Source organism: Rhagoletis pomonella, unplaced genomic scaffold, assembly GCF_013731165.1.
Source record: "Rhagoletis pomonella isolate Grant_MI unplaced genomic scaffold, Rhpom_1.0 Rhpom_scaffold_00005, whole genome shotgun sequence".
Classification (NCBI taxonomy): Eukaryota; Metazoa; Arthropoda; class Insecta; order Diptera; family Tephritidae; genus Rhagoletis; species Rhagoletis pomonella.
In genome coordinates this window covers 77105115-77112046 of record NW_023458559.1, presented here as the reverse complement: position 1 = coordinate 77112046, position 6932 = coordinate 77105115, and the positions used below count along the sequence as shown (strand labels likewise).

General features: G+C 41.6%; 1 protein-coding gene across 1 annotated transcript; it reads right to left on the bottom strand.

The window, feature by feature from the left end:
• Positions 1-3287: 3287 nt before the first annotated feature.
• On the bottom strand, positions 3288-6387 carry LOC118740225 (sphingomyelin phosphodiesterase 4-like). The gene is made up of 6 exons (XM_036471722.1): positions 6280-6387; positions 4526-4924; positions 4193-4461; positions 3923-4133; positions 3659-3762; positions 3288-3603 (listed from the first exon to the last, which is right to left on the bottom strand). Exons 1-6 carry the CDS (start codon positions 6385-6387, stop codon positions 3288-3290), a joined length of 1407 nt encoding a protein of 468 aa, XP_036327615.1.
• Positions 6388-6932: the final 545 nt, after the last annotated feature.

Below are 6932 nucleotides of genomic sequence, written 5' to 3'. Positions count from 1 at the left end.
TCAGACAAAGATGCGCATCATTCACGCAGAAAATTGACTTTTTTTTTAAACAAGTTGAATCCATTTAACAACAGTTGCACGCCATCTGTGCACATTTTCAAAAGCAACAAAATATATATGTACATACATAAATATATATGTAGATATGTATGAGCACGAAATTCAACAAAGTCCCTTTTGCCGAGTAAGTCAGCATATGCGTATATGTATTTCCTGTTTGTCTTGTTCGGCGCGTGAATTGGGTCAGGGTCAAAACGGTTGCCAGCCATGTATGTACATATGTATGTAAGCCAGACAGACAGACAGCAAAACAAGAACATTTGTCTGCAAATATTGTATTTTTCAGCATTTGGTACACATAACCCTCATAGATGTTTGCGGACTCTGTGATTCGCTTCACTTTTTCCACATTTTTTATATGCTTATCGTAATCACTGTTGCAAGCTCTTCCGCGAACTTTTGTTTATCATCCAAGGTTCGCCATGGGTATGTTGCTTGTTAACAACTCACTTTGGTGGTCCTTCGTTAAAGGCATACAAAATGTTGTAATTCGACGTATTTGCGGAGGTATTTTGGTAATTTTCCCTTTGAGCGCTCATGCTCAGCTGACCGCTAAATTATGCTAATAGTGTTTGTTAACATCAAAGTTTGTCTTTAATTTTAAATACTTATGCTAAATTTTGGTTTATTTATAGAAGGCATTTATGAGTTTTTGATTTTTCTATCGCTTATCTAATGGCATTGTTTGCATAGCAATTTGCCTTGTTTCTCCCCCTCTCCTGCTAGCTTTAGTAGCGTAAAAATAGATGAGTGGCTGTAGCTGTAAGTATGCTCATTAGTAATCATCTATATGTACACACTTTAATTTATTTTTCCAAATTTTGTGCATTTTTTAAGTATACGCGAGAGTGCTTGCGCGTGTTGAACAGGACTTTGGCTGCGGTTAAGGGAAGTAAAAATAAAATTCCGAATATTGCCGTCTCGAAAAATCTCGAAGTGTTTTTTTTATGAGTGACATGTTAAGACATTCTAAATGTTTGTTCCACCTAAATTTCTTACTGAGTTTTAGGCCAAGAACTTTTCAATTGCCAACTTCTGGTACCTGCACGTTAGGTCTTTAGTTGGATTCGTAGGCGCAACAAGTGAATTTCTTTGTGGAGAGCTAAGCTTTTTTAATATATATGTAGATTATAGAGTAACGGCGCTCTCCGCTCATCGCTGCTCTATAAGTTTCATTTTTCCAGCCGTAGATTAGAGTGAGAATATTCTCAGCTGTAACTGTTCCCAAGTAGTCGACGTCAAACTTCGCCGGATGCTTACATTATTTTGGGTGTCTATCAAGGACACTTGAAGCTTATCTTATCATCATCGGAACGTGACCAAATCGGGAACACCCATTTATCTCTGTAGATATTTGGATGGTTGTGTGTTGTACTACTAACTATGAAGTCAATCAGCATGTACACCTTGTCGAATGTAACTTTCCTATACCGAATGCTATAGCATTAAGCTGTTCATTTTGATGCTCTTAGCTAGTTATCTTATTTTGGAATACCAATTATACCTCATGACATGACCAATGGTTGTGCAAAAATTTTAACTTAATAAGCGGATTCTATAATACGAACAACCGCCTGCTGCCACGCGTTTTGTTGCACACCCTTTCTGCGCCTTTCGGGATCATGGACAGGTCAAGTTCCCACTTAATCGCCTCCTCGTTGCCCGCGACAACGGAACCCAGTACAGCTGTACGTCACCATTGATATGTGGCAAATACAGAGCTGCCATGCACTCAGCCACAATTCTAGAGGAAGTGCTGCGCGATAGTAGCGGCTATCGCAGCTTGACTGTCGATATGGAGATTTACCTGCTCATTTGCTGTTCAGCTTATACGATTTGTTGGAGCCGAGCGCACGCTCTTCTTCATCTTCGATCCGTCTGTATAGACATCCAACGAGCCAGCACTCCTTATGCCCTCGCGCCAGCCTTCGACCTCTATAGTGGCTTCGAAGTTCGTTCCAAAGTGCAGATCCGGGATCACATAGTGGTTTCCATCTGAGCAAAGTTGACGATATACTACTGTAACCGTAAGACCAGCGCACAAACTGACCCATAGCATGGCCACAGTTCTTGATGCTACATTCTTAGCCGATAGATCCGCCGGCATAAGATGCAATTAAGTACGGTTTTCTTCTACTGTACTGTCCACCAAACCAATACCCCATGGAACAGCATCGGCCTGGCTATCGGCGTGAAGACACAGTGAAAAAGAGAAGGCGATAAGCCCCAGGTGTAGCCAAGCATATTTTTGCATACCTATTTAGAATACCACGGAGGCCTGCTTTGTCCTTTCCTCCACATTGTGGCGACACGACAGCTTATTATCCCAGATATTTAATTTTCCCTAGCATGCCACATGCAAAGTCACCTCAAACAAAATGTATCCCATGAACGAAGCAAATATTTTCCTCCACGGAAATGCTTAATTAGGTAGAAGAATAGAAACTACAGTGTTACGCGGCTTAAATCGTAAATTGCTCTATTTAAAATTATATGTTTGTGCAAGCTTTTACTTTCATACTTAAATATTAAAATTAAAAGTGATACTAACGGCTAATTCTCAAATATGGCAAGCTTAGTGAGTGGTTCCAGCCAAACAGCAGTCTGAGATGCTATTTTGAAAGCAGCCCGTACCTTGAGCTCATACCCATAAACTATACAGCCTATTAGGTAAGGGAAGCTTAAAATAGTTGAAGGTAAAATACTTTCCTTAATTTTGATTGACTCCAAACGCCGTGGAACATTTTATTCCGGAACTTCGTTTTAGACACAATCTTAATTGGAATTCTGGCGAAGTTTGCGAGATAGCTCACCGAAAAATGTCTGATCACACCAGGACTTGATTGCAAACAGTGAAAAGGGAATATCTCTTCTCGAACGAAGGCCTAGGCTTCTTAGGAATACTATTGACTCAAATTCTCTCTTCTAGGGCCCAGTTTATCAAGCGCCTTTCGCTCAAACTTGTAGAAATCCCTTCAATAATTTAAAATGTTCATTTTGTTGCAAACACGCCAACAGGAATTCCCAAACAAACAAGATAAAGTTTCCTGCATCATTTCCAACATTACAATGCTTTAGGCGACCGACGCCGGGTGTAAACTCAGACAGCTACTTGCAAGGCACCTGCTTGCAACACTTTGTGCCAGACTTATGAAAAACATAAATCCAACGCAGAATACAAGGAAGCTAAATAAGCGTAGGAGCCGCCACTTTAGTACTTACGTTGCTTATTCGAAACTGTGACTGTGTTGCGGTATATGTGCCAAATAATCGAGTATATCTGGTATTTTACCAATCTCTTGTAATTTCAATTCCGCCGGTGAGACGTCCTCAAAGAGGCTGGCAAACATTTTACGCAAAAAGCCATGCGACTTACGTTGTTTCACAATATCATGTCGTATGCTATCGATTTCCTGTAGCACATATAAACGTGATATGCAAACTGTTTTGATTACTTGTTCGATTTCACATTTCACAGCTGAACCAAAAAGTGGCGTATAGCTTTCTTCATGAAACATACCATCCCATTCATTTTTGCCGTGCCTATTAACGTAAAATTGCTTATAAATCAGCTATAGATGTGTAATATAATTGTTACCTGGAGTAAACTGAATGTTTTCTGGGCGAGTCAATACCAAGTTGGCAAATGTAAGCTTGCTCTGCTTGGCATAACATTGTTGGCAGATTAGGCTGGTTAAAAACCTATAAAGTGAAATGTTTAAACTGTTTTATTGATATAAAATTAGCATGTTATATACATATCCCACATTTTCTAAGCTCGGCGAATCTACCTTACTTGAATATCCGTGTTCTTCCTTGAGATACCTACATATCTTCTAATTATTTAAGATTTTCTACTTACCTTTACCAATCTGTGCAGCATAATAACATTTCTGAACGATGTGAAATCTAGTCGCTCAAAGCGTGGTAATATATATACAAAGACCTGCGTATATATTACCAAATTCTCGGCTATAAATGTACTGAAACGTTGACTCACGGACGTTTCACTTCCAGTGGAGCTAGGCATCATACCACTAGCACTAGTCGCTGCGTTAAAATTGCCACCACCACTGAAATGATTAACAACATTAAATAAATTAATTAGAAAATTCCCATCGCAATTACTTACTAGAGGTTTGTATTTTGTAAATCGAACATATAACGCCAAGGTTGAATATAGCTCAGCCATAATTCTAGAACCACTGACAATGAACTGTCTAGCGGCCAGCGACCTATAATGCTTTTTAAGAAAGGATATATGCGAGTTTTCATCATTGGATGAGCCAGCTTGCGAAGTATCGCCATCGGAGTATGATCCATGTGCATCGAATTAGCGAATGTGTGCACTTGCTTTACAAGTATGCGCACAACGCGTATAAACTCGCTGCTTGGTAGGTCCTTAGTGTTACAGAAGAAATATATTTTAAAAAGATCATTATTATTTGTACGAAGTTTAACTTACCCTCGCCTCATCGATGTCGTAGCGCAGCCATGTATCGACGAAGAAGTGTAGCACTGATTCGGTACGCCAGCAATGCGTTCGCGGCGACTCACAGCTCCGTGCGGCCTGTACAGCCGCTGCAGCTGCCGCAGACGTTGATGGGGCGTCTGTCTGAAACAAACTAGTATTTGTTGGTATTTTCAAATATTTTGGGGAACGTTGCGGCTGCAGCGGTTGTACTGGTTGCAGCGGTTGAGGTGCCTTTACCGACGTACAAATATTGGTCGGATAAACGATCGCATCTGGGTTGTCCGGCAAAAAAGTGCCAAGGTATTCTGCTGTTAAAAAGAAGTACACAGTTTTCATGCGTTCATTGCGCACTTGCAATGCCGCTGGATACATTTTATGCAGCGGCGCTGCCTAGCGAAATATGAGTCGCAGTGGATTTTGAAGTAGATCGCAGTGCACTTCACGTGAATGCCGCCAATTGCCGGCTACTCATAATAAACTCAACTCGAGACTTAAATGGCAAATGAATGGATGGCTTTAAAATGGTGGAAAAGTAATAAAGTGAATCAATAAGCCAAAGTAGAGGCATGAAAGCGCCAAACGACAACATCAGCCTGCATCATCTGACTTCCTGTCAGAGTGCACCTGGATGAGGCAAGAGCCAGAGGCTGACGAGCGACATGGTACGTTCTTGTCCCACGTCGCAAATAAAGTTGCTCTGACGCGCGCGGAAATTAAAATCGGAAACATGGCAACGGAAGTGCAAGGTCGGTTGTTCCGATGCATGAGAGCGACATGTAGTAGTTTGATAGTCATACATAAATAGTGTGGCGGCGTAAAAGGAACGGCTTTGAAATGGACGAAAGTGAACGTGCAGCATTTGATAAGTGAATTTTCAATCATATGTAGCTACGAATACAGTATCCGCCTAAAACCAGTGCTACCGATATCAGGTTCGTCTGCTTGGAGCAGCATATAAAGATCTTGACCGTTTGCTGGGTAGGTGTTTGCGACTTTTGAGCTCAGCGGGGACGGGTTGCTGTTCTCCAGTTGTACATGTGTTGCCTTGCGTGTTGATGGAGTCGATCCTTATGAAGCAGGGCGTTGTTGTGGTTATTCCCACAACTGCCTCGATAGCAAGAATTTATGTTCTTTCACCGCCTGCAATTGGCTTCTCTCGTGTAGGATTCGCTTGGGCGCTATGAGAAAGCAGTCTGTAGCCGAGTTCTGGACAGTTTGCAGAATTATCCACTGCGTGATACTCGTTCTTGCGATGCATGACACTGCATAGTTTATCTCCGATCAACCTTTTTCCTTGTACATTTTTTGCGTCCCTTTGTTTTCGGCTCTACAAAGTGCTGTCGGTCAGCGACTGAAGGAGTTTTTTAATTACAAGTGGCAGTGAAAACGCTGCGAAGAAGGAACGATCATAGAACCGGTATTTGAGTTCTAGTCTAATAACTGCTGCGGCAGATATTCAGAGGTTTCTGCCGATATAGAAATTCTGGAGATTGAAGAGATAGTTTGGACCTGTTTGGACCCGTCGCCATGATCGTGCCATCGTTGACCTATCTCAGCAGTTAGACTCCAGAAGCGTTGGGAATATAACGCCATCTCCAGCGACTGTCTGTCATTTTCGCCTGGCTTAGCGTTTCGGAATTAATTCAACTCGAAATTTACATTCACACAGCTTGCGGGTTATCCACCATTCCATCCGAGCTGGAAGTGACGACCTTATGACAAAGAGTCGCGTGGTTAATACTTACAACATAGACACCTAGGACAAGAGCCGTCCCATCCAAAGGTCGCCGTTTGTTCAGATCCACGCTTATCTCTGTGGTGATGGCGTTCATTGCTGTGTTGAGGCTGTGCATTTTCTAGAATTAATAGTGATGTTTGTTCATATGCTTAGACGGCTGAGTGGAAGAAGTGCTGAGTTGGTTTTTCTACTAAGGATAGGGGGCGATAGATCTGTATATATATCCTGCATTCGCCTTCTTTCCTGGCTTAAAAAGGGGAGTGACCGATCGCAATTACCATATCACTGGAACAACAAAGGGGAACAGTGATACGTTAAAAGCGGCTGTGATACATTCGAACCGCGCAGCTCTTATCTGCATGGAGATTTCCTCCGTGCCTAACGCCTTCAATGACTTATTGCTTTGGCGGTGGCCTCCTTTTGTTTTTGGTGGGAACACATTAAGGGGTACGATGTTTTGGTTTTTTTTTTTATGGAATGTAAGGGAAACATGGTCCCTTTTCCATGCGGTGAAAGCACTAAGCAGTTAGGCACCGGCCTCTTACTGCAGATAAACTTTTTAATATAATGGCTTATAAATAGAAATATTAGGTAACAATTGGGACCCTATTAGATATGTATAAAAAAGGAATTTACATCATATCTACTCATAGGCAAATC